The sequence below is a fragment of the Strix aluco genome, chromosome 18 (genome assembly GCF_031877795.1).
Source record: "Strix aluco isolate bStrAlu1 chromosome 18, bStrAlu1.hap1, whole genome shotgun sequence".
Taxonomy (NCBI): Eukaryota; Metazoa; Chordata; class Aves; order Strigiformes; family Strigidae; genus Strix; species Strix aluco.
Window position 1 is genome coordinate 5,610,259 of NC_133948.1, and position 27,432 is coordinate 5,637,690.

Consider the following 27,432-nt stretch of genomic DNA (forward strand, 5'->3'; position numbering starts at 1 on the left):
GGAGTTTGTAGGTCGGACTTCATACAAGAAAACCAACTCTGTCTCTGCAGACTCAGATATTGTTGGGATTCGGCCATTGTGCTGCAAAGACAGTTTGAGGCTAACAAAGAAGTTCAGGGCTCAAATCTCCCTTCTGTGTCAATGAGAATTATATATGTAGTTCTCTATTTCAACTTTGGAAATGACAACCCTTGCTTTTTTAGAGTTTATAATACACTTACAGAAACTTCTTTCCAACCTGGATATTGATGCTTGCTTATAACTCATCCTCTTTTTGTTTTTTCAATTTACTTTGCACTACTTTCCCCATTTTTGAATTTATTGGGAACAAGTCCTAACATAGCTATCAGATGCTTTCAGTCTTTTGCCACACAAAATAAATTTGATTTTAAAACTTTAGTTGCTGCCTGCACAGAAAGTAGATTAGTTCTTGGGGGATTTTAAAAATTAAAGAATGTGGAAATGGCCAAGATATTGTGATTTTTGAAAAGCGCCTACATTTTAAATGAGTTCTTAGTCTCTCTAAAGGTTTGTTAGTAATCCTGTTTGTATACTCCCAAATTAGCTTGCAAACAGGATGGTATATTGCATTTAAAAATAAAACGTAAAAATCACCACCTATACCAGCTATCGTATTTCCCGTTCTCGCAATCCTCTCAATGTGAGAACAATTGTTTTCTTAATGTGGCTTGACATATCCTTAAAGATTCAACTACCATTTCTGCTCATCAGTGGATCATCAAGGGTATTACAGGAGGTGGCAGAATGCAAGGGAAACAGGTTTGGGAAACAGCCCCCTTGTCTGTGGTGCAGTTCAGTGCTCAGTATTGCAGAGCAGACAGTTCTGTTTAAGCTCCTTTTATCTTTATGAGTTTCAGTTCAGCTTTTGAGGAGTCTTGGACTGCTTTCATACATTATTTAGAGTCTTCTGCCTAACAGCTTGTGTATGGGTGCAGACAACGGGTCAATTCTCTGTTACATTAAAGCCTTTGGCTTTATTGCAGCAATATAAAGGAAACACTGAGGAGGCAGAAGTTGTGTCATAAGGCTATTCCATACACAGGGATACAGGACACACATTTTTCTATTTTAGGTCTAGACAAAAAGACAATAGAATCAAGACTCGGTTCTTTGGTCTTTTTTTTATTTTTTAAATATCACAGTTGAATAGCATAGGGCACTTACAGACTGAGCAAGGGAAGTGGCAGATTTGAAAATTGCTTTTAATATAGTGTGTAATATATTAATTGCTTATACTTCAGTATTTCTTAATCTGTGTAATACCAGTGAGTTACAACTGCTTTCAGTGGAGATGAAATACAAAGGTTTCCGTCTGCTCAGAGCTGTAGCTAGGTGGCTACCGATAGCTTTCCAATGCTGAGGACCTCTTATGATTCTAACGGTACTAGCTATGAAGCCATTACATAATAGCTCCAATATGTTTCATCTCCTTTGTGCACATCATGAATTTGAAATTCCTGAAGTTTATACTGAGCTACAGAGAAGGGGTGTAAAATTTCAGTAGCCCCTTATCATGACAAACAATGCCTTTTACAATTTTGGGGGCAGATGCATCTCTGAATCAAAATAAATTAATTCAGATGCACACTACCTCCTTTAATAAAACTATTAGCAAAGGGCAGAATATTGACGTTTCTAATTGCTGATAATGTGTCAGTAGCCAAGTTTTCTGTCTTCTTTCCAGAAAGGTCTTGAGAAATTTGAAAAGGTTTTTTAACCTTTGTAGTAGTGGCTTTATATCAAAGCCACTTAGAATTCAGATACACCGATAATGACCTATTAGAAAGAGAGAAACAGAAGTGACAGATTATTACTTAACAATTGGTACATCAGCTCTGCTCTATATAGTGCAGAAAGCAGGAATGTCAGTCACACTTGCTCTCAGGCTTTTCATTTTTTAAACGTACAGATAATTTTCTTTTGTCCAGTGAAGAAGGATCATATTATTGGGGATGTGCAAAGCAGAACAGGGTTATTTCAAATACAAGATATATTGTGTTATCATTTGATTTTGAAAAACTGGAGGCTAAGATACAGAGGGGGAGGGAACCACAAGAAGTCATCTGCTCCCTCTTCTACCTGACTCAAGGAACCTATGTTATTTCTGAATGATGTATAATCTGTTCTTCAAAGATCTCTTAGACTAGACTGTGTGTTTTCTTCTGCCCCAGACAATTTGCTATCATTATTTTTATTACAAAGATTGCCTTAATGACAAACAAATCTTCCTTGTTGCAGTTTTAGCCCATTACCTCAGGCCCAGTTCATGAACATGGGAAATAGTTTATTCTTCCTAATTTTTTTAAGACTTTTATGTATATGGAGATAGTAATCATCTTTCCCCATAATCTTTTCTAGGCTGAACAATCCCAATTCTTTCAGTTATTCCTCACAGATCTTATTTTCTAGTCTTTGATTTATTCTTCTTGTTCTTTTTTATTTCTTTTCAATTGTGAAAGCTTTTCTTGGCAGTACAGTTCTCAAAATCAGACATAGTCCTTTAGCTGAGACCTTGCTAGTACTGAGTAGGAGTACCTCACATATTACAGGTGATACTCCTCTTTGTACAATTTACTGTGGGAGGGTTCTTTGGTTGGTTTGGTTTTGTTTTTTAACCACAGCAGCATTCAATTGCTGACTTATGTTCAGTTTGTGATCTACTATAATCCCCAAATGCTTTTCTGAGATCAGCTTTTCCTGTTGAATATTTTCTGTCCTGCGTTCATAGGATTAGTTGTTCCTACAGGAAAGAAGCAACTTACATTTAACTTTATTGCATCCCATTTTTTTAAGCCCTATCTCCAATACTGGATTTTAATCCTGTCCTCTAGTGTTCTTGTGGTGCTGTAGCGTAGGCTGAGAGCTTAGCTGCAGCCATGGCTGGTTGTACAGCAAACATGATTTAGCATGATACTACTGGCAGTCTTGCCATCACCCAGAATGCCAGAGCGGACTAAGCAGCTGGTCTTTTCCTGGTGAGATGCAGGGCTGGGAAATCAGGATCCTCATGCAGGTCAGAGTGCCTTGAGCTCTTGTCTGCTAGGCTTCCCACTTCCCTTCTCTCCTATTTTTCTTAATATTTGACTTCATGTTGAGGCCTCTGATTATTCAGTGCTGCAGGCATGAGCAAAGCTGACCTGGAGAGAGTTCTAGTGACTCCCAGGCAGTTTGTTGCAAGTTAAACCTGAATGATGAATTTACTCTGCTGCTTGTGGCATAAAAGTTTCACCTCACTGCATAATCAGGTCTTTGTTTTTGTCTTCTTGGCAGTGGTGCAGGGCTTGTTTCTTTTTTGATTTGTGTGTGTATGATTCTGATATGTCTTGAACTTCATAAATTGCCATTAAATGCAAATATGGGTAAATCAGGGTAAGTTTTTTTTATCTATCGTTTCTATTTATGGGATTTCTGTCTTCTTCAAAGGAACCTGTCCCTTTAAATTAGATTTCTCTATCAGTAATACATATCAGTTGCTAAGGAAAAACTGGATCTAAGTAGAATCATTTCAAAGCAGAGCTGAAATAGCCTGAAAAGATGTCCTGTCACTTCCATAAACTCTCTTGCTGTTCCTTTGCCCTGGAGTCCTTAGTTTGCAGTATTTAACACTCAGAGTCACAAAAAAATAAGGCTTAAGGAATTCAGGCAAAATATTAATTTCAGAGGACATACAGCACTTACAGTAGCCAAATACACAGCAGAAAATATGTTGAATCTGCTTTTTGGTGAACTTATATGGGTTATTCAATGCTTGCTTTGGAAGTCTACAGACAGAAGGGTAGTTGGGTTTGTTATTACGTTTTTTTTCACATATGTTGAGATCTTCTCCTTTGCGTCTGTTTCTGGACTTACCAAAATGGAACAAAATTTTCAAGTTTGGATGACTGAAGTTAAGCTCCCAAAGCCTTGCATTTCACTACAGCGCTCTATTGTTCAAAAATGCCAGGTACTCAGCAGAATTTGGCTGGGGGATGGCTGGGGGTGGTCTCTGCCTTTGAAATCCAGGAGTTCCTGAGAATGGCCTTAGACTTTCCAATAATGTTATTTATAAATCTGGCTCTGATTTACTGCCTTGGGTAGTTTTGTTTTCATATATGCCATAGGAATTATTTAGGGTTCTTACTTTTCTAGAACAGTCAACATTCCTTTTTTAACTTTTTTTTTAAGTTTGATGGGATTTCTTCAGAGCTGTAGGAGAACCTGAGAAATAACGAGTTGCAAGATGAAAAGAAAATCTGACCTAGATTTCAAACTCACTAAACTTGAATTGAAAACAGTATCAACAATATCAGTGCCCCATTTTGCTGCTGTTGACATCAGTGGCTGCAGTCCTCATGACTTTGGTGCTGAGGATTTTGCTGAATATTTTAGTCACTTTATAGAATTGGAAGTTGAAAAGTTGGAGAAAACTGCGAAATTCTTCCTGCATGGGGAATCTTGGGAATACAGTGATGCTGAAACCATTTAAGAGTTAGCTTAGTTGATGGTATATTGAAAGGCTTTTGTATGCCACGACCCAAGTTCAAACTTCAAATTTCCTTTTTATTTTCCCTGTAGTTAATAGCATCACTAACTCCTTCTGGATTCCTTACATTGCTTCATTGGCCATATCAAAGGAAATTAAATAATCTTGAAACAGTTCCAGATACAGAGTTCACAGAGAGGCCCCGTTTTTGCAATGGGCTTCGGTTCAAAGAGCAATATTTTACTTTCGAGGCTCTTGTATCCTGTCCCAAACATTGCCAATCAAATACAGTTTAGTAAAAACTCTGAACTCATGTTTTGGAAGGAAAAGCCCCATATACTTAAAAAGTAGAAGCTACCTATGATGTGTGCCTGCCTGGACTGAATTTAGCTGCAGTTATGTTGCTCACTATTTAACAATGTGCAATACAGCTGATTGTTTATTTAGCAGATAAAATATAATTGGGATTTTACTACATTTTACCAAGTTGCACCTATTTGAAGATGAGATTTGATCATTAGCCACTGAGAACTAATACATCTTTCTTGAGTATAAGTCCAGTTGAAGAGCCAATGCTTGCCTTTTGGAAATCTCCTTAGCTGTCTCTGAACAGCACTGTGCTTTGTTTTGTGTACAGGACACGGAAATTCTGAACACTGCAATTCTCACGGGAAAAACAGTGGCAGTGCCCATCAAAGTGGTCTCCATTGAGGAGAACAGTGCTGTGACAGACATCTCTGAATCAGTTGAGTGCAAATCCTCTGATGAAGACGTCATTAAAGTAAGTTCATGCCATGTATTGGCTTCTGAAATTTCATGTCCTTTTATACACAAAAGGATCATAGCCTGGGAACAACCACTAAATCGACTCCTGCAAATTAATTGTACTACTGTTTCAAAAGCATAAGGAGAGGCATTTTTAAGGAGAGAGTTAGGTGTAACAGTACATCCACCACACTGACTTTCAGTAGAGTTTCAGTGTTTAATTTTTATTTGTGTCCTAATTTTAAAATGTCTTTGTAATGTCACACCACATCCTCTGTGCACAGAGTTCATTCACTGCAAAAACAGCTCTGCTGTTAGTACTGCCTCTCCAGATGTTTCTTATCACCTTTCCAGCTGTGATTATCACCTCCACAGCTGCATCAGTGGAATGGATTGGATGAGTGTTCCCCAGCAACTGCAATGCAAAGTCATCCTGGTCAACTTCACGTTCTGCTGAGAGCTGTTTTGAATTAACAGCTTGATTCTGCACAGAAGTGGCCAGACAGCATTCACATGACTGGTCCATCAATTTAGCACCAGCAGCTTAATGTCACGCAGTAACACACACCAGTGGGGTAGTATTGTCTTAAGGCAACACAGCTATTTCTGCTGTGAAGATGTAGTCAAGGCCCTGAAGGAAACTCACAGCTGTGCAGGGAGTCGGTACAGAGACAATGCTCTGCATGAATCCCGCTGCAGTTTCCACACAGGACTTTCATGGTGCATGGTCTTTGAGCAAGCGTGATTTTACCCTTGGTCTGTAAGCTCTTTTGAATAGGGATTTTGTTATATTATGTGATTTTACAGCATATAGCACAGTGGGCTTTGTGATGACACTCTTTAAGTGTCTTTAATATGCTGTCAGCTCTCTTGGATGTATAGTATACAAATAGTAATGCCACAGTGTTATGTACTACAGTCAGCTCAGTTTGTAGGTTCATGGAAGTCAGTAAAACTCCTGTGAACTTGCAGGAGCCAACAGTTTGCTGTACTATTGTAGAATTTATGTAGAAGCATTTGTTATACAAGTAACCAAGTAGGTGGGAAAAATAGTCATACTTTGAACTAATGAAGCCATTATAGAATACTTTTACAGAAACCTTTTTGCTTTCAGTGGATCCTTCAGAACCAAACAAATCACTCCAGTTTGCTGGGGCTTGAAGTGCTCCCATATATCAGATGCTTTACAGAGTTTTTAATCTCAAAGAATTCCTGTTAACCTTTTTCCTAAGGTAGCCACCTAACTACAAATCAAAGTAAAAGCTGGAATTTAGTTTAGGGATCATCATGATTGTAACTTTATTAGAAACCACATACCTGAGTAAGAAAAAATACAAGATAGCATTCAGAAATTAAAAAAACTCAAAAAAACCCAAAAAACAACAAAACCAGAAAATTACTATGTGATCATCCAGATTATCCATTTTACTTAAAGAGCTTACAAAATTTCACCAATTCCAGCCCCGTGAAGATTTCTTCTTTTCAACAGTGAAAATGACCAGCATTAAGTTCTTCCATTCAGAGGAAGACTCAAGTCAGGGGGAAAAAAATACACATCTGATGGGCATTTGTTATACATCACCGATGATGCATTGAAAATGACAGCACAATGATATCCTAAATAAAAATCCCTCTGCAAAAATGACTTCTGGGTTTTATAGCTTTGGAGCATATTGATCAAGGAGAAATGAAATTCCCAAATCTTACAAAAAAAGAGAGTGTTCTCTCAGTAATTGCAGTACAGCCTGGACTATTGCAGTTCTCCAACAATTTATTTGGAAAGAATGTTTTCTTGAAGCACTATGTCCTTTGATTAGCACTTGGGACCCTGCTGTGCTCTTCTCTTATTTTCTACAGAAATAATTTATCTCCACTAAAAGCGTTGCTTAAAGTGGAGCCTGTTTGTACTATCAGAACATTTTTAAGTGGCTTCTAGAAGCTTCCCTGTCTAGCCACTCTGAAGTTGAAGTGAAACAAATAACTGGAGGCTAACACACCGTGTTTATTGGAATCAACTAGAGAATTTTTTCAGGTGTAATTTCTTTCTCCTCAGAAATGTTTTGAAATTGCTCGGATGAATAGAGGAACTATCTCCTGTGTATTTAGAAACATACGCAGAATCTCTAGAGGAATGCATCTGTGACATGAGTGCTAACTGCTATAAAACATCCAGCTAGTTAAAAAATAGAGTTCAATGAAATGCTTTGAATAGAAAGGTTTGATCTCATCATAAAGGAAAGGGCTTTTTTTAAATCTAGAATGTTCCAGTTTCCAGGAAATTTCTTTACGTGGGGAAATGAAGTTTGGGGTTCAAGTCAAATTGACATGTTCATACTGGTTCTGATTTTAAAAGTCACTCAGAAAGCTTCAAATGGAGCACAAAGACCTTCCATCCTTAATTCATTTTAAAATTCCCCATCAAGCTTTTATGCTAAATTCTTTGGATATATCATCATCCTCTGTAAAATACTGGTTTAGGGACCTTGGGAGTAACCTTTCTGTTTAAAACAAAAAATATCCAGTCATCATAAATTATATCAGTTGGGGAAAGATCATGGTTTCTTCCACAAAGAACGTGTGCATGTGTTTACAGTTCTTGTTCCTGAGCATCCCTCTTGTAGCAGAACCAAAATGTGTTTATGGGTATGAAAGCCTGTAGAGTAATTTAAACCACAAACTAAGGAAAAAAAAAAGTTATTGATGAGAGCTATTTAATACTTAGCTGTATTATCATCTAGAGGTTCACACAGATATTTTTGTTTGATTTCAATTGTGTGGAATTTCTGATAACTTTGAATTCAGGTAAACATCACGGAGTTAGGCTAGAAATTGAAGATGATCGGTGCTTATTAGCACTTGGCTTGTAATATTTAGTCACCAAGTGTCCATTTGTATGGTTCATGTAAAGAGCCTGAAGGTAATGTTTCTGCCCAGCAATTTGAATGGCCATCAAATAAAAACTTATTTATATTAATTTTTAGGGTGCTTTCAGTTTGGCTGCAATTACATTACTCTCAGTAACAGAGCCCAGTGGAAATCTAAACCTAAGATATAGCTGCAAATAACAGGTAATAGTTTCCCCAGTGATAAGCATGGTCTCGAGGCAACTCAGTGTACAGTTTGTGTCCTGTCTTAATCTGCTGACTACTACTCCTTTTACTTTTTTTTTATTTTCTCATAGTTTCAACTCTTTACTTCCAAATTTACAGTTGATTTCTTGAATTTTTTTTAAGTCTTTGAACGCTCTAGACCTTCACATAGTGGTCCAACCTTTAAAAAGTGGACACAAAATTTATTAGGGCACTAAAAATGATGCAACGGCCAAATTGTACTTTGCTAAGCTGGAATCTACCAATAGGATCCATATATCTGGATCCATTAATAGTAATTGTAGTTGCAAGCATAGGCTGCTTTTCATCTCCTGGAAATTCAAGTGGAATGTGGCTGCTTTCGCTGGTGCTTTTGTACAGTTTGCTCAAGAGCAAATACTGCCTCGGGTTCCCAGGTCACCTGGCTGCTAAAACAGATGCGGCTTCATGCTGTGAAGAAGAGCAGAGTTTCAGAAGACTTAAAATGTCTTGTGACGATTCCAGTTTGAAAACTCTTCATAATGCTTATGAACTTGAGGATGGCTTTTTCCATGAAAATAACCTGAGTTTAAAAACCTTCAGTGCTACACGTATTTCAGAAGCTACTGTAAACATTTTGAGCTTGTATTTCATCATTCTTGTACTAGCTTTTATCCTGTTGCTATATGAAGGGATGCTCTATACATGGTATTGTATTCTTATTGTATTGCTGTTATTTATAATTAGTAAATTAAAAGCTGAATACTAGTCTCAGTGTATTAGCCTTGAACCATACTCTAAAGATCTTATTTACTACTCTCTTTTCATTTTTAAATGGCATTAATAGCTTTGAGATATATTCAGATCAAAACATGATTCAGATAATGTTAGTCCACACATGCAGCTGCTGTGGTTGTCACTGGAAACAGAAACATGGATTTTACCTTTAGGTGTCCCTCAGTAGTTTTTAATGAACAGTGGGCTCTTGGTTTCATTGGGGCTGATGAGCAGAGGTTGACATTAACCACAGGTAAAGGCCGCTGCAAGAATGTTAGGAATTTCTGTTAGGAGCTAAAATCCAGGACACAGTGACACAGCTGTCCCTCTCTTATCGCAGCAACTTGAAACAAAATCCCAGATCAAAGCAACAGTGAATCGCTGGGGGCTGAAAATCTGGCTAGGGGGTTTTATGGCTGAACTCCGGCTTAATAGCTAGAAAAGACTGGGACTACTGCTGGTATCATCATTTTCAAAGCAATAGTGATGGGACTTACAGACAGCTGTCAAGGTTACAGATCTTGTTTAAAGGCCCAATCCAGTAATCATTTACACACATGAGTAACTTTACTGTGAAGACTGCTGACATCAGGGAACATACTCATATGAAATAGTCATTTAGGATTCATAAATGTTTCAGACATTTTGCCATTTGTGGTGGAAACAGCTTATGAAATTAAATTAATTCTTACTAAGTAGACAGAACCTCGTGTTGAAATGTCTGCTGTCCATTTGTGAATCTATTGAGATTAAAGGTCAGTCTGGATGCTGTGTAACACATGATGCAGGAACGTCTCAGTTTGCCAGTAAGGAAGCTGACAGATAGACATACTCATAAGAGATAAATAGTTGTGTACTAATTGTAGTGACTTATTTTAAAATTGTGTATCTGGAACCATATCACAATACCCTATTTACTAAGGAAAATTCGTCAGCACTTCATTATTTCATATAATGCTTTGCTATTGTCTTAATATACCCAATCTTACACAAATAGCTACACTTCAACCTCTTCAGTTTATTTAACTACAGAGAAATTTCATGGCTCTTCCTTGTTTTCCAGTATTTTCAAAACTTGAAATGTGTTTTAAAACTAAATTCAGAAGCATTGTTTTCACTTTGGTAGGCAGAGGAACCACTAGTTAGCAGCATCCGTAGGTATTTTTATTAAGAGTTACGCATTTTTCTGCCAGTAGGTTGCATGCAGTCCCAAGCTGAGTGGCTGAGCTACAGGCAGCTATTAAAGAATCAAACTCTTGAGCCTCAGCCCTGCACTCATTAAAGTGCTGCACTCATTAAAGCCATCAGGAAAGCTCACCCTGAAATTTTAATGGTATGGGGACAGTCCCTCAGGCTCCTTAATGTTTCATCATAGTACCATGGCTATTCCAGAAAAAAAAGTCTTAAGAAAAATAAGATCTATGGATGCCCTTTCATCATATTGTTTAGGCACCAAATAGAAAGATACGTACTCTGACTCAAACCAGTGGCTATACACTGGGACAGCATGACCCCTTGCTCTCTGAGTATAGGGGCTGGATGCCAGACTTGGTAATGCAAAATGAGGCTTCTGGCACTAAGGGAAATCATCCTGCCCTTTGTTTGTAGTAGCCCCACCTAGAAAAGTGTGGTTATCCATGCATAAGCGAGGCTGATACTCTGTTAGTGAGAGCAGAGGTCCCCACACTTTGTACATATATTGACCTGAATGGGGATCAGCTTCTCCCCACAGCTGGTGGACTGATGGGGGATAATGTCCCGCTGCAGCACCAGTTTCTGCTACCTGATCTACTTACTGTAAGGGCTCAGCTGGTCCCTGGATCCCTTTGAACTTTCCAGACATGCGACCAGGAAAGAGCAAAACTGACGCTCAGAAAATGGTGAGATGGGAACAGTGATGACAGAAACATTGGAGTGATGGAAGGCTGTGAAGGGTTACATTAAAGAAAGTGCTAGTGCCAAAATACCTTGGTCTGTCAAGACCTGTATGAAGATGTATGGGAATCAGGGTGTGACTGTCCTTACCTGCTGAAGCATATGGAGATGCTCAAGACTGTTAAGGAAGGGCCTAAATATCTGGTGGGTTGCTCTCCACAGGGCTAATTCAAGATCTAGTCCTCTTCCTATTGAAATTAAAGTGTTATACCATGAACATTACAGAACTGATGTCATAGAGAATCAGTGCTTCTGGTCTTAAACATAGCTTGGAGATAATTGTACTTGGTTTAGTGAAACATTATAACAGATAGTGAGAAAATACAAAAATGAGGAATCTGCTAAGTATCTGTTAGAGGAAAGTGAAGTCTGCTCAAAACAAAGCTTCCCATGGCATCTGAAGTTTCTTCCCTGTGCTCTCTTAGCAGCAGCATCTGGAGACAGATAATGATGTGGTGGGTTGTGATGAAGTGTGATGCAGATGGTGATTTCAAGGGGAAGCAGAGTTTCAAAAGATTTCATCCCATTAGAAACCCTGGCACGTCACGGGCACATTATATTTTCCCTCATACCTTTCAACTCCTGCTGCATACGGCAGGGTAAGAGTCCAAACTTGCATTGCATTTCTGCACCTCAGCATACACATATATTCTTTGTATGGGGCTTTATTGCAAAGCCTTCAAGACTCAGAGGATTTAGGGCTTCACATTATGCTTTTAGTGCAGGTTATAGGAGAAAATAAAAACAAGGGGCTGACTAGAAAGAACTGCTTGTTCCTACCAGCTATTTTGATTGAGGAAGAACAATAACTTCCAATAAAAAGCTCCTACAGTGAATATAATGCAATTGATTTATCGCTCATTTTTTACTTACATCTAAAAAAACTCTATTTGGAGTTTGTTAGCTAGGTGCAACTGTTGTAGAGCTGAGCATGCTGAATAACTAGTAGGTGGGTAAACTTCTGATTAAAACAGATCTCATTCCTAACTCAACCCTGTAAAACAAAGGGAGAAATGAAAAGTCCCACTAGATGGGGTTTCCAGGAATCCAGTGTGGTCTAATACTAGACAGGCCATATTCCGTGCAGTCACTTTAATATAATGCTCTCTTCTGTGGTTTTATGGAAGTCCCGCAAGATTCAGTGAAAGCACCAAGGGGTCAGTCTAAACAACAGCAGCTGCTGCCAGTCCTCCTCCACTGTAATATTCAGGCAGCTACTCATGGAGTTTTGATGCCTCTTTCAGATACTTCAGTCCACACAGTTAAAATTGTAGCAGTACCCTCATTTAAAAAAATAAACTAGTCATACAGCTTTCTGGAAGGAGTGTAGAATAGTTGAACTACTCTTTATATGGTGTCTGTGTGTTCATTCTCAGGCTTGCAAGTCTTCCCTTGGCTAGCTCCAGAATCAGGAGCTGAAAACTCAGTCCATGTGAGACTGCACTGAGAGCCAACACAGTGTGCTGCTTTTGGGTCCTGAGCTAGGGTCTCTGCAAGGAGCTGCAGGGACACACCAGCAGGCTTAGAAAAATCATGGGATCTCCATCACATCCACTGCATGGTGCAGATACCCCCAAGGGCCGCCACAAATATCCTTCCTGAAGTTTATGTTTGGTTGCTGATGAACTGAAAATACAGTTCTACTCACCACACCCTCTATCTCCTTGTGAGTCCAAACCCAGCAGCCTATTTCTCCCATGGCTCCTCTTTTCTCTTCTTATACTACGTGTTCCTGTGATTTGTGTGAAACTGGAAAGCTTTAAAAACAGGAAAGAAAGTCACAGCATGGAAATCCCACTGTTTTGCTGTTCTGAAGCCGTGTGACTTTGTAGGCTTTTCTTCTGGTAAATCTGTTACGTTATATTCTGAACAGAATTGCAAATAAAAAGTCCACCTCCTTGCCCTCCTCCGTACTTTTCATAGTCCTGTGATTTACTGGGATCAATATACGTCAGTAGAGCAGAAAAACTTCAGAGGAGCTTTAGAAGAATGAAGCTTTACCACACACTTCTGTCAGATGCAAATACGGCATATAGGCCAGCAATACATGGAGCTTTCACAGAAGATGGTATATCCTTAATGCATACCACTACTCCCCAAGCAGTCAGCCTCTGTGGAAATTGAAACTCAAAATTGACATGGTCTGAGATACTTAAATTCGGCAATAAAAGTTGTAAATACCTTGCCATCACATAATATGCAAAAATTTCAAAAGCTGCTAAAGAAACTTTTAAACCATATCCTTGCAGACTTCTTTCCCTGTCATCTCATGCCTTCACCCAGCCCACTACCTGCACTAGTGAAGTCAGGATGGAGCACCTATACATCCCAAATGAAAAATCAAAGTGGAGTGGCAATAACAGTGCCTCAAGTTCCACAGAAGGTGCTTCAAAATCAACTTCAAAGCTGCAAGATCAAGACCAGGAAAGTAAATGGGAGAAATAACATTAGTCTTGTGACAGCTCTATAGCTATGATGGGAAGATAAGCAGTTTTCTCCAGACCTTTTTGAGTAATGCAGTCAGAAGAAACAATGGTTTGCTTCTCCTTTCCTTTTCTGCCGATAGCTGCAATTTACACATTGTGAATTCATATATTGTAGATGTATGTTAAGGTAGAAGATGACAAGCATTGTGATACTCTCAAATGTACAACTACTTTTCAAAGTGTGTAGATGGAATTAAAAATCCCTGCCTTCACCTTGTGATCCTGCTTTGCCATGCAAGATACTTGGGGCCATGCTGCATATATAGTCTGGCATATCCCTAGTGAGTGGGAGCCAAACTCTCTGTTCGGCCCCATTTTCAGAAATTACTTGACTCAAGAGTGCACAAAACAAGACAGATTTTGTTTTACGTGATAATGCTAGCTGCAGAGAGCTCCTGTGGCTCAGTGCAGCTACAGTTCAGCTTCAAAAGCTGGTCATTTGGGAGCAAATAGATGCCCTCCAGTCTCAGCTGGCATTTTGTGCCCCTTTTACTCTCTCAGTTCTGTCGTAGCGAATGATATTCAGTTAATTAAATGTACTGCTTCTGCTCTGCAAAGCTGCCAGCAAAATCTCTGTAATGAGATTAGATAATGTACAGCCTTTTCCCTAAGAAACGCTCTCTAGCTTTGGGGGTTTTCTAGTTTTGCTAATCTGGATGCTGATATTGAAAATGCAGACCCTCCTCAGCAGAGAGTCCAAATTGCATCTAAATAATGGCCCTGATTTTACAGAGTTCTCCTCTTCTTCAGTGCTCAGGGCTCGATCCCCGTGTTATTATTGCTGGTTGCTGGGAACTTTGCCTGAGGACTGATCGCAGGGATTGAAACTGCGTTTGGAATGTGGTAGCTGTTTACAAGCACAAAGCGACACCAGTGTGCAAGCCATGTTATCCATGGAAAACTGCAGACAGTTAGTTCTAAGAGAAGCAGAATGAGGCTTAAATCAGTTATTAAAGTGTAATACCTGCCCTGCTCCCTCATCACTGTTTCCAGAATGGGAGTAATTATTCCTCAACTATTTCACGAAACAAATTCTTTTTCTTTTGGTGGGTCGTAGGTACAAACAACTCTTAGGGTTATTCTTGCATGTAATGTGAATAACCAAGCTTTTAATTTATTAGGATGACAGTCTTATCAGTGTTGAGTCTGCATTACTTTACCTTTATGCTCGCCCTGTGAGGGGAGCTTTCGGCTTCACTTTCTGAGTCAGTGAGCACAGCTCCAGCTGTAGTCAGCGGGAATAAGGGGTGGCTCTGGCAAGTCAAGTCACACTAGCAATTAGCAACTCCTCTAATGGATGCTTCCATTTTAAAGGCTGCTCTAACAGTGTCACAAAGCTGTAAATATTATTCCAGAGATCATGGAAGAGCTCAGGACTGAAGTCTTAACAGACTTAAACAGTTTAACATGAAAAAATGGATAATATGGGCCTTGAGACAGCTTCCATGTCCCAGTAGTAGGTTATTCAGGATTATGCAGCCAGGCATTGAAATCCTTCTTATGAAGCAGTTGCCATCACTTCATGTTCATGTAGCCTAGGATTTCCTTTTTCTATAAAACCATAGTGCTTAATTGGAATTAAGGCTAGAGTCCTATATAGAGTCTCTCTGAAAACCTCTAGAATTTAATAGAGGATAATTTCCTTTCTATGGAGGATGTTGTTAAAAAAAAACTCATAGAAGAAGTTCTATAGGAAGGATATGAATGTTACAAAATTCTAAAGGATTGTCCAAAAAGCTTGTGGAATGATTATCGCTGTCTAATATTTTCTATATATTATGTGTCAGTATATTCAGTGGGTAAGTCATTCTGGTATTCCTTAATGGAATGAATGACTTTGTTCACAAAGCTTAACCTCCATGAGCTTCAGTTGCCCTTCTGGTATGTAAGAGTGATGATACTGAGCTGAAATAGTAGGAGTGTCATATATTTGAAAAATGCTGATCACTATTCTTTACTAATTATCCTGTAAATTTTTTCATTGAAATTGAGATTCCTTTAAGAGATACTGGAGAAATCTTTTTGCTCGTAGAAGTGCTTTCATAAATATTTAAGCATTTATGTAACCTTTGAATATTTTAGCAACATTTACATTAGTATAACAAAAATGGGTAAATGGGTTTACACACCAAAACACAAGATTCTGAACCTGATGAATACAAGCAGGACATCTACCATTATCATATCTCCTCATTTCTGTTCAGTCTTAAAGTTCTGAGACTTTTTAAACCTCAGGGTGTTTAATTAAGGACAAACCACACAGACTTCTACCTAGAAAATGGACTGATGCCTCACAAATTTTCAGTGTTCCTAAACTTGACAGGATTGCCGTGTTAAAAATGTCTCTTTTTGTCCTTTAGAACTGTCCTTCAGAGACTGGGCTGGTATCTCCAGAGGTAAAAAACCACCAGGAGAATAAACAAGCTTAGACTAGACTAGACTCACAGAGTCACTACCACTCATTTATTTTTAGGTCTTATAGTTGTTCTTTCCACTCCTGTGTACAACACATACAAAACAGAACAGACAGTGTTTTGAGTTCACCATCTTTTGAAAGACAGTCTTAGCTTATATTTGACATGAAATTTGTCTTTCGTAAACTATCTGCCACCACCAGTAATTGAATGAAGATTTCTCAGGAATGTGTAGCGGAATTTAACACAGCAAAAGCGATATTCTTACAGAAGCATCAGCAACCCCTTTATGGCTGCAGAGTCCAAGCCAGTACATTGTCTCATCCTTTGTGGTGACCTCAAGCAGCTCATGCTCCCTTCTTGTAATTCTGCAAAACAGAGGTCATGGTGGGATCAAGACCTTAATCTGAAAGGAGTAAGTAAAGGAAGACGCAGAGGTTCTGCATTTGACTGATAATGGTACTAGGAATTTCCTTAATATTCACTGCAGCTAATCTGTTCACTACCAGATCACAGATGGAAAGGTACATTTGTTCCCCAGATCACAAAGTCACATAGTGCCATAGGTAGTGATTCAGGAGTGACTCTCTCTTGATTTCCAGGCAGTAGTTTTCTCTGTCAGCTCAATAAAGTGTGATTTGTTGCAGAGAGATTCTATCCAAGTCATTTGGAAAGGCAATGGCCTTTGTTACAAAGGGGCACAAAAATATAATGCCAGAAAAAAGAAAGACAAAGAAGAAACCTCTAGGGAATTGTGCTTAGCCCTGTCTTCTGCTGTCTAGCTTCTTTATTTTAGTTTTAATCTGGAGAGAGAAGTTAGAAAAATAGAAGAAAGGGAGAAAGTAGCTGAATGCAGCTTAATAATGAAAGAAACTGCTGAAATAGCATCAGAAAGCTCTTTAAAATGCAAAACTTCTTGCTGATCTGCTATGCAGAATAGAAGAAAAACAATCACTTAAAGGTGGTGGCTAAGCAGGCTTTCCCTTCATCATCTCTCACTTCTTCTGATGCCAAAGATAAAAAGCACTTTCAGAGGGAAGATGTTTTCATAGTAAAAGCATAAATACTCCAGGAGATGAGAGATAGATCACTGCTCACAGACTCTCCAGCTTCTATTAGAAAATTCCTTAGACTACTGTGGACAGGACTCACAGATGAGAGCCGGTCATTGTACCGTTCCGTGATCTTCTAGAAGCATTGGAAAACCCTGGAGGAAAACAGAGACATTCTTTTATCTATCAAAATGCTTAAACAAATATACTTTTTTAATTAAAAAGAATTTGAGTTCTAATATGATCCCGTTTAATTTATTACTCTTTTAAATCTCTTTTCGACTGTTCCTGCATGATTCTATGTGACAGTGTTTTAGGTTGTCCCTACCAGTCCTGTGTTTCCATCTGTTTTAACACCACATTAGAACAGATCAAAACATTTTTGCCAGGTCTGCATTGAATAGCTCCAAAACCAAGTTGGCTCTGATGTTATTTCCATCTGAGTTAATCTGAGCTAAGGGCATCTGTTGTTGCACCACATAACCCCTACCCTTTTTTTGTGAGGGGTGTCTGCTTAGCAAATCAGATCTTATATGTGACTTGCTGATGTTGTAAATTGTAGCGAATCAGTACATCTGGATTTGTTCTCTGAGGCTGAGAAATCATTTTTATTTATTTTTTAAGTGACACTGAGAGACAAGTGCAAGGGAAGCAAACCCACTTGCTTTCATTCTGCTAGCCTGCTGAAGCTAAGCTTAGCTGTGTCGCTTACAGAAGCTGTGGACTATGGAATAGCTTTAATTGGACATTTCTTGAGAAGGACTATCCTTAATCCTGTACGTATGGAGAGCACGAACACATTGTGAATTAGACGCTGAGATACTTTCTCCTTTTCCTCCCCTGTATAGCACTAGTTGGAAGTCTGTTGCCTTTCTTTGTCAAAAGCAATCAATGTTGCTTTGAGAATGGATACCTGAAAGAAAGCACAGTAGTTAAAATGCATACAGTAATACAATACAATATAAGCTTTGCTCCTCCTGTACTCTCTGTGTGCTACCTCTTTATCAGAAATACAGGAACAGAAGAAAGAGCATGTGTGAGAACGTTAGCAATGCTTGTGCTTGGTGAAAAGAGTAATGTTTTCCTCAATGCAACTCATAAAGACCTGCCACCATTGCTGATGCATGTCCAGTAATAAATATTAACCTGTAGCAATTTTAAAGGCTGCGTGGTAGCTACAGCAGCCACCTCCTTAGGATGCTGTATATATTTGTTTAGGCATTTGTTTGTAGCATACCCATGAAGGCATATAGCAGCTTTACAAATACAGATGGAGATTGGATCTCAGCCCAGAACCATTTAGGAATTGCAGTTTTGCTACTATTGTTATTGTGTATTTTCCCTGACAGTCACATTTGTTCTGTTACTGACAACACTGGCCTTTAGGTAATATTAAATCATGCACCTGGTCAGTCTGAAGCTGAGTATGTTATCAGAAATCTTTTATCAGCATGTGCATGTAGTTTACTATGTGCATAAATGAGCAACTTGTACAACTAACTCAGAAAGTTCATTCATTTGTCTTTGGGATGAATTCCATAAAAATGAATGGGATGGAACCAGTTTCAGGATGGCAATGGCTACTGCTCCAAGCAGAATTAAATTAGATCTTATTGACAAGCCTCCCAAAAGCTTCTGCTCAAAGGAAGGTAGGGCTAAGGAAAGAAGAGCCATATCTGAAGCTGCTTTGTCACATGTTCCAGACATAGGGGCTTCTCCCCCAGGCACACTCACTACTTCCCATTTGGCTCTAGAAGTTGTTTTGTGCTCCAGGTGCAGTGCAGTTCTTGACTGTTGCTGACCAAGGCTCTCTGGGTTGTGTTGTTTAGACCAGTGGGGGAAAATGGAAAGAAAGAGCTGAACTGACTTTCCTGAGGTTGCAGAGGAAGACAGAAATCAGAGTCTCTGTCAGCCAGTATTCCCTGTTCCCTGAACTTCACTGAGGATGTTGTGCCATAGGTAACTTTCATATGTGGTATATTATTTAAATGTGAATTCCTTTTAATTTCAGCCATCTAAGAACTAGGTATTTGGTCTAAGATACTTCGCAGGATCTCCATCTCTGGTGGAGAAACATGGGCAGCTTCAGGGAGAGGGGTAATAACACTGCCAAGCATCAAGAGAGGAAAGTCACCCACTGGCCATTCCTGTTTCCATGCAACTGCGACAGCAGCGACACAGCAGGCTTGCCTTAGACATCAGCAGCTCAAGTACAGGAGCTGAATGCCCCCAGTGTGTCCTAGGGGCTCTGTACTGCTCTAGGCAGAAATTCCTCCATGACCAGGAAGTCAAGGCTGTAACTCCTGACATGTACCTCTTGCTTGCATGTGCAGTTGGAGTGGTTTTCATGTGAAACATTTTTCATGATGTCTCCTCTCCCAGGGTGAAGCTGATGCAATGGCACCATAGAAAGAAGGAGCAGCCCATCTAGGAAAGAGTTCTGAATTACTGCATGGTGTTATATTATGCACCTCTGCTGCATAGTACTTTTAGGTTAGATCAAATAGTCATTCTCAAACAGCCTAGTGTAAACTAAACCCCTTTCTGTATTGCCTTTCAAGTTAATACATGTAAAAATAGGGCATGCCATTCATAGTGATAAAATGAAGACACTTCTGCCACCTTCAGACTTTTAAACCTGCCTTAGATGATCTGAGGGAGAAGCCTAAACAGCTCAATGGGTCAGGTACTGTTTTCAGTCACCAGAGCCCAGTTACAGCATAACCCTCTTAGGGAACGAGTCATAGAAATGTTTGTATTATGTTCTCTGAAGTTTCCTTTTACAATGACACCATTAAATATTTTACCAGAATGTGAGCAGTGCCTAAACCTGGCAGAGGATACAAACGGGATGTGTATGTCAAACTGGGAACAGTTAAGCTCCTGTATCTGTGGTCACAGAGGACATCCATCTGTTTGATTAGCCTGGGGACATAAGCATTTCCAGCTGATAATCTTCATTTGAATAAAATGATATTGAGAATGCAGTGATGATAAAAAGGAGCAGATGATAATATAAATATATGTTCAGGTGGGGAGACACATTGCCACCACTAACCATACTCGTTATGGGTGATGAAATAGAATTCTGATGGGATGGGAGCAAGAGCGGGAGTTGAAGAGATCTGCTGGGTTTACTGTTAATTTCTGCAGACATACCAGCTCATTTAGTAATGTAACAGCTCCCACTGATAGCCACTTAATGGTTGATTAATGTGCCACAGGATTTCCCCAGACATTTATGACACCTTTAGGAATAGATATGACAATGACTTTATCACATGGAGTCACTTCATACTATCTGCATCCCTCTTAATGATTTATATATTCAGGAGTGATTTTATCACTAGTACTCAGTAACGTAATAAATGAGAAAACTCAATGGTCTGTAAATTACAACATTGATTAAAGAAGTGATTACTGGTATAACTCTTACATGACTGTGATAACGCTTGCTTATATTTCAGGACAGCATTTACGTGTTAATGATAAATCTACTGCAGTGTTTAGAAATACTTTACAGCTTTAATCAAAATGTAAACATTTATAAACAGATAATGTTTATTGCGGGGGAAATGAGTAGACTTCTGTTACTCTTCAGTAGATGAAATCCACTCCAGAGCCAGCTCTGTCTTGATGACTCAAAGCAGTGTCACCCACTGATGAAGGTAGTCATCAGGGTAGAGCTTTGATTTGCTGCTTGCCTCTACTGAGACCTGTTTTGGTTTGTTGGGTTCCTCTTGACCAAGCCGTGAAGGAGCCTTGCTCGTTAGAAATTCCACACCACTGTGATCAGCTAGTGGCTCACTGCATAACAAACTGAAAATCAACCACCAGCTTCATAGATTGTATCCAGTCTTTAGGCATCTCCAGCATAATTATGCCTCCTGAGCCAATGAAGAATTTTTCTGTTCAGCTGCTCCCATTGTTAAAGGCCATCATTAACTTGCATAAAGAGAAGGGAGCCTTTTTTATTTGTTTTTTGTTTTTGAGATGCCAGGGTTACACTTTGAACGAGGTTTTTTGTCGCAGTGATTACCTTTTCTTCTTTCTCTCTCTCTTCCCCCTGCTTAGGTTTCTGACAGATGTGACTATGTTTTTGTCAATGGCAAAGAAATGAAAGGCAAGGTGAATGCACTTGTGAACTTCACCTATCAGTATCTGAGTGCTCCTCTGCAAATCACAGTCTGGGTTCCACGCCTGCCTCTTCAGATCGACATTTCGGACACAGAACTCAGCCAAATAAAAGGCTGGCGAGTCCCAGTTGTTTCCAACAAGAGGTGGGTTTGAGTTGCTAAATTTCGTGGGTGTTTTTGTAAAATGAATGGAGTTGATTTTAACTCTCAGCAAGAACAGCTGCAGCGACTGCACCCGAAATGCAGCATCTTTCCCTGAGGAACAGCAGGACTGGAATCCCCAGGTTTGCACCGGACATCTGCAGATATAATAAAGCTTTTAAAATTCGTGGGAGTTTTGCTTCTTTGCATGTGTCTGTCCAGTGTTGTGCTCTGGTAAGGTCCACTTGTAGGGTTGTTGTTCCATCATCCTAGCTTAGATGAAAAAGTGGTATAGTCCATTTGTATGGTCCTTCATCATGATAGGTAGCCATGAATTAGCAAAGGTCCAAAAAAACCAGAAGGGAGGGCTGTTATTTAAGGGGGTACTCTCCATTAGCACTGTAATGTTAGTTTTCACTAATATTCTTGAAAACATTTCTTTATGCTTCATTTTCTTATGAAAAAAGACCCACCAGAGACAGTGATGATGAGGATGAAGATGAGCGGAAAGGAAGAGGATGCACTCTGCAGTACCAACATGCCACAGTGCGAGTCCTCACCCAATTTGTAGCTGAGGATTCTGGCCCTTGGGGTCAGCTGAGCTACCTGCTGGGCTCAGATTGGCAGTTTGACATTACAGACCTGGTGATGGATTTCATGCAACTGGAGGATCCTCACATTGCCAAGCTGCAGGAAGGCAGGATTTTGATTGGACGGGAAGTAGGAATGACAACGATGCAGGTACTGTGCTCTAGACCGCCACATTCTTCCATTCCCACAGAGAACCTGTGTGTGGGCATAAATTCAGTATAGTGTTCTGCTGTCTTGGAACAGGATAATTTCCCATTACATTCCTGTGACCTTCTAGAGTGTCACATATAGCATTAACCCAACAACAGTGATCCAAGCTAGAGGTGCTCTGAGGCGTGCAGCATGGCCCGGAGCTGGAAGCCATAGAGCCTTCAGGGATGTTTAGGAGAGGCAGCATTTTCAGGTCAGTGAGAAGTCAGAGCTCTTGCCCCACATAGATGCAGGTTACTACCAGTCAGCTGATGGGCACCGTTATGACTTTTCAAGACAGAGATCTTTCGATTGTGCCAAGCTTCTTTTGACTTATTTAAACATTAATTCAGGAAAATAAAATACAGCCTGCTTAGTAACCCTGAAAGGCACAAGTGGCCAACACCATATTTCAGTTCTGCCCCAGCTGAATCCTTACTAAAGCCAGTGCATAAAGAGTACATATAGCTAATCTGGACTGTAGATATGAGATGAGGACGGTGGAGAAGACAGTATGTGCATGAACTCACTATCCTTAGTTCCATAAAGAAGCAGGATGACGCTTAGTTTCATTAAAGGGAAGGATATCCTACCACCTTCATGTTCCATGAGAAACAGAAAAGACGACATGAGAATTTCCAAGCAAAGAAGTGAAGAACAAACCCTAGATGTTGCTAACCTCCCTTTGAAATGGTTGAGAAGTAAGTCTGATGAGCTCATCCATACTGGAACACAGAATAACAGGGGATGAAAGTTTTAAGTCCGCTCTTCTAGTGAAATGATGCAAATAACACAACTGAGATAGTGTAGCTCTCAGTACTGGATGCAATGTTCTCAGCCATAACGTCTCCACTCAGTGTTTTTCTGACCCTGCTGATGACATCAGACTGCCTTTTCAGTGGGTTCTGCCATTTCATTTCTATGCATAAGGCTTTGGAGACAAGAGGGAATGATAACCTTAAGAAAAGTTATTTTAATTGATCAACCTTTTCCTAAGTTGATTCTTCTGTGTTTTTCCAAAGGTTTTGTCTCCTCTGTCTGACTCCATCCTGGCAGAGAAGACAGTGACTGTGCTAGATGACAAAGTGACCATAACAGACCTTGGAGTCCAGCTGGTGGCTGGGCTTTCACTCTTTCTTCAGCCAAGTGCAGCAAGTAACCGGGCTATTATGGCTACAACCGTTGCTCAAGAGTTGCTTCATACTCCTAAGCAGGTAGTGTACACTCCGTATTTACTGTTGTTGCCTTTTGGGATGGGGCAGTGTTTTATCAATGTGAAGTACAAATGATAAATTCATAACAGTTTAGAAGTTAGACTTGAAACATGTCCATGTCAGTTGCTTTCCTCTAGAGGTACTCTGGCATTGTCTTCTCATTTCTTCCCTTCAAATATCGACTTAATCTGCAGTAAAAGTTCTGACTACAGTGAAGTTTATATTATTTACATTTTTAATACCCTTTCTTTAAATGATGCAACATCTGTTTTTTCACAACGCAGGCAGTCTTTGGACAGTGATCCTTGTTTGTTATATGAGCCTGTCCTTGTTTTCCATGCCAGAGAGCACAGAGCTCTGTGTGTCACAACAATTTAATATTTCGAAGAGCTATAAAATAGAGGCAGAAGATAGCCAAATACATTTCTTTCCCTCCTGGAGTCACGGCAGACTGCCAGGCTCCTCTCTCCTTTTATTTTTTAGATGGATTTTGGGGGGTTCGTCATTCAGTTCATGTGCTGATTCTACTTATTTTAAGCCAGCAAATGCCCAGGTCTGTAGAGGGAGTCTTTCAAGCAGCATGTTTCAGGTCACAACCCACATGGAAAAGAAGATTGGAGAAGACCACCAGATCAAGGCAAACAGTTGCTCTGGAACAGATTAAAACCAAGGGTCAGTAGCAGTGGAACAAGCTGTATGTTCACTGCTCTTTCAGTCAGTTGATTTGAAGAGTGGGACTGGGGACCATGCAATTAAGTCTATCCACAGCTACTCCTCTCCCAGAAACTGTATTTCATCTCGCATAGATAGGGAGAGATCTCAAGTCAAATTTTATGGCCCATTTTCATGATTATTGCTACCTAATTTTCTGGAACATAAAAATAATTTAGATTGTTTTATAACTTAATGACAGGAAAATGTCCAAACTAGAAGGACATGCTGCCCATCTGTTCCATTTACTGCATCCTGTAAACATAAGAATCTTATGTAATTAACCCATTTATACCCTTCTCCGGGGCTTAGAAACTATGTCTAACACATTGTCTTCAGACAAAGACTGTAAAAGCAAAAGCTAAAGTATGCCTAACCCAATTCTGTTATGTAGGACAGAGCACCATTTGTCCTGCAGCATCATGGGAAGAATCATGGCTTTGATTGCAGATAAAAGAGCTTGTGAATCTGGAAAGGTTGCACAGATATATTGTCAACCTCTCAGATTTACAGATGATCTGTCCTGAGTATGGAAAGATATTTATCAACATCAGGTTATGGCATATTATGACAGGGCATATCAGTAGTGCACAATATGATATCTTCTATTGTATTATGGCATGGCAATATGATATGATGTGTCATTATATATCACTACAATTGGCAAGTTATGAAATAATTCAGAATAGTAAAAATGTGTAAATATAGTTTGGTTTGAAATTATTTTTCCCAGCATCTGTGTTATGGAATGATTTTAGTGAAATATTTTATTTAAGCTGATGTTCTTTTGCAAGACAATTTCAGTTTCCTCAGAGTGGCGCGTTTCTGATACAGAAGTGACTGGGCATATCAGGCTCTCATTCTGAGCAATGCCATCTGCTTCGGGTACTGCTGGGCAGTGTGGGGACTGCTGTCCCTACTGTATTCTTCCTGGACCTACAGATAGCATTACTGTGTCATGCTCATTGGAGATACTGACTGTAAAACAGGAGGCAAGAGAAAATCAAGCACCTTTTTCTTAGTAAAAGAAGTTTAAAATCTGTTGTTTCTTCTCCAGATTCCATCTAGAAAAAAAAACCCAACTACCAGAACCTAGACTCTATTAGAAGGCAATGGAAAACCTTCTCTACACCAGGATCTGGAATGCCCAAGGAAATCTGGTTGCTTAGTAGTAGTCCCAAATTAGTCTATTTTTCCCACTCCTCCTATGCACCGTGCCTTCTGTCCCAGTTTCCTGCAAACAGAGCAACACGTTCTTGTGGAATCCCACTTCAGTCTCTGCCTCTCCTCCCAGCTCCTCCAGTCTGGAGCCTGCCCACCATTGCCTCTGCTTGTCTTCCCACCACCTCCTCTTCACCTGGAGTAAGAGAAGTGTCCTGCCTGCTTCCCAGCTGAAGGCTTTGCTGGGAGCATCACTCCTCACTTTGGGGAATCTGTGAGGGTCAGTTCCTGCCCAAGCACTATGGGTGTTTGTGGTCCTGATTCTCATTGTGCCGGGTCAGTGTGGATCCTGAGCACAGTCCCTAGTTACTGGGGCACTTTGGCAGTGCCTTCATCCTGGAGGCCTGAGTTAATCACACGTGCTGTGCAATTCACTGCCTACCTTATTGTAAGCCACTCATTTGTTCTCAGGCCTAAATCTTACTCATCCTATAGACAGGGCTTGCCCAAGGAAGGGCTGTCATAAAGAGAGCTTAGGGACTTTGCATTTGCATCACCAAAAAAATAAGATGGAAATAGGTTTCACCCTAGAAAATACATTGAAGGAAATAGTCTTAGCATAGGAGAGGCCTGTAGAGTCTCATAAATCTTTTCCTTTCATTTGCAGTTTGAATGAAGGATATAACATTTAAGTCACTTGCCCTTAGAAGAATTAATGCAAATGTAGGAATGCTTGTGGCTAAATTTTGCAAGAAGTGACTCATGATTTGGAGTATATCAGCTGAGAGCCTTACTGAGCTGGAATTTCAGAAGGCAAGTGCTGAGTGTTTTCTGAAAATCAAGCCCTTTTGAAAGAGGGTTTTTTTCAAGGGGACAGCCCAGAACTAAGCATATACTTGAATGTTGCAAGGTCGTCATTATTTAAGTGTGTCTTTTCCTCTCAAAGTCTATAAAAAGGCCCAAATAACTCATGCAAACCTTACTGATGCAACTGAAAAACAAAATAACAGTTAAGATAACTGAAGGTTTTATTTTTCTCAGGAATGATTGTGTATGTCTCAGCGTTGTTATATGGAAAAAATAGTCAATGTGTTCTTAGTCAAATGTTTTCCTTGGCTCCACTTTAGCACCTTCAATAGCCAAGCTTCACCATAGATTAGCAAATGTCCTTGGGTAATTGGTACTCTGGCAGGCACAATATTGTCCCTAGCAGATTAAGCAGTACGTCTGTAGAGTGCAATGGAAGGCATAAAGCATTATACAGATTGTGCTATTACAGGTCTTTCAATATCATATGAGTGGATTTAGTATTTTTGCTGTGACTTTCTTTCAGTGACTATAATGATGAGATTAGTTCCTTCATGATAATGACCACGCCACATCTACATGAGTAGCACAAAGCAGCTGAATCACAAGTCCTGAAAAGTTGGCAGTTTTGCCAAATACTTAACAATCTAAAGAAGATAAGCTATTTTTTTTTTAATCTTGGATGCCTTAAGCTATGTATCTTTATCTATAATTGGGCATCTAATTACCTGAGGTGACAACATGACCTTGAGGGATGCTGAGCCCATACTTCCTTTTCTTTTTGATCAATGTGGAGCTCATTGGCACTGAAATGTGGATCAGTGATTTAGGTCCCTAAAAACAAATACAGGTTGACCAACTTTTAAATATCAAAGTTGAAATATCTTCTGAAAATTTGGAAACTGTAGCTGTGAGCAGTCTATTTTTAGTGGCCATCTGCTCAGGTAGGAAGGCTGTTCCATTTGGCTTGCTGACAGTTTTTAAAATCAACACTGCCATCTTAAAGGCTTCTCCAAAATGTAAATAAAAGAAAACCTACAGTGTTTAAGTGTTTTCTGATCTGTGTGAGCTTCAAGGACTCTTAAATTTCAGCTGGCTCTGCAGGGAAACTCACAGTCATATCATAGCTTTTTCATCACTGTAGGGTATTGCATGTGGTCTAATGAACTGAAATGGGAGAGTGAAAAAAGAAAAAACAAAGCCTTTAATAAACAGCTGCATGTATTAATATATCTCTCAGTGCTACTGGAAAACTGCAGACATTTTCTTAGGGAAAAAGAGCAATGTTAGTGCTTTCTAAAGGCCAAGTTCTCTTTCACCTGTGTAGCTCCTGTTGACATCAGTGACAAGACCCAACCCTGTGAGGTCATCTGTAACCTCAGGGAGTCCTCCAAGATGTCCCCTCTCACTCTGATGGGAGGTGAGGGTGCTCAGCACTACCTGAATCAGGGCGACAAGCCAGAGTTACTTGCATGTCCCTGCCTTTTGGATTGACACGATGC

At 39.7% G+C, this 27,432-nt stretch overlaps 1 protein-coding gene across 1 annotated transcript in view; it reads left to right on the forward strand.

Annotated features, from left to right (window-relative positions):
• Nucleotides 1-27,432, forward strand: part of TMEM132C (transmembrane protein 132C) — a 222,058-nt gene that overhangs the window by 186,786 nt on the left and 7,840 nt on the right. The window contains exons 5-8 of the mRNA XM_074844448.1: nt 5,121-5,264; nt 21,055-21,260; nt 21,725-21,998; nt 23,060-23,251. Coding sequence (XP_074700549.1) covers nt 5,121-5,264; nt 21,055-21,260; nt 21,725-21,998; nt 23,060-23,251 — 816 coding nt within the window. The remainder of the gene's footprint in view (nt 1-5,120; nt 5,265-21,054; nt 21,261-21,724; nt 21,999-23,059; nt 23,252-27,432) is intronic.